Source organism: Cynoglossus semilaevis, chromosome W, assembly GCF_000523025.1.
Source record: "Cynoglossus semilaevis isolate Cse_v1.0 chromosome W, Cse_v1.0, whole genome shotgun sequence".
Taxonomy (NCBI): domain Eukaryota; kingdom Metazoa; phylum Chordata; class Actinopteri; order Pleuronectiformes; family Cynoglossidae; genus Cynoglossus; species Cynoglossus semilaevis.
In genome coordinates, this window is record NC_024327.1 from 12,301,603 (window position 1) to 12,302,615 (window position 1,013).

General features: G+C 43.6%; 1 protein-coding gene across 1 annotated transcript in view; it reads right to left on the reverse strand.

Moving 5' to 3' along the window:
* Nucleotides 1–231: 231 nt before the first annotated feature.
* LOC103397228 (glutamate receptor ionotropic, delta-2-like) overlaps nt 232–1,013 on the reverse strand; it is a 248,451-nt gene continuing 247,669 nt past the window's right edge. Inside the window, exon 16 of the mRNA XM_008335445.3 lies at nt 232–237. Coding sequence (XP_008333667.1) covers nt 232–237 — 6 coding nt within the window. The remainder of the gene's footprint in view (nt 238–1,013) is intronic.

Below are 1,013 nucleotides of genomic sequence, written 5' to 3' on the forward strand. Positions count from 1 at the left end.
TATTCAGCAGTGAACCATATATGCTGTTAACAACACACACAGATGTGAATAAAAGAAGAACGCGGCAGTGGGAGAACACATCGCCTGTTAACAGACTTGCCATTATGTCATACAGTGACATGTGACATGCTTGTAGCTGATGTCATATTTGACGAGGAGTTAATGAGAAATCCAGTGGTTGCCTTTTGTTCCAGTGCCTTGATCATTGACTGAGACAATGGAGAGACACGTCTAACCCTGTGACAGACGGAACATGTCAAGTGTTTTCACTTGCTATAACACGTATATGCTCATGTGAGTTCACGTGTGGAAGCGAGAGCATGTACATGTGTGACAGTTAGATTCTGACTCGTTCTGATGTGATATTATTCTGCTGCAGGGGATCAAAATTGAAGCGGGAGAAAATCCACGGTGCAAGAGAAACAACAATGACAGAGAGCGTGAGTGGGCTTTAGTGGGACAGAAAAAATAGAAAGTATGAAAAACAGACACAGGGAGAGAAACCTGAGGAAAATGGGTGAGGAAGGCGGGACATAGGCAGGAGACACATTGAGAGAGAAAATATATATATATACTGTACCAGCTTTGCACATCTAGAGACAGAAATTTTTGCCCATTCTTATTTGCAAAACAGCTCAAACTCAGTCAGATTAGATGGAGAGCGTTTGTGAACGGCAGTTTTCAGATCTTGCCACAGATTCTCGATTGGATTTAGGTCTGGACTTTGACTGGACCACTCTAACACATGAATAAGTTTCGTTTTAAACCATTCCATTGTAGCCCAGGCTTTATGTTTAGGGGCGTTGTCCTGCTGGAAGGTGAATCTGTGCCCCAGTCTCAAGTCTTGCACACTCTAACCATCTTCCCTGATCCCTGCTGAAGGTGAAGCACCCCCAGAGCATGATGCTGCCACCACCATATTTGACAGTGGGGATGGTGTGTTCAGAGTGATGTGCAGTGTTAGTTTTCCGCCACACATAGTGTTAAGCATTTAGGCCAAAAAGTTCAATTTT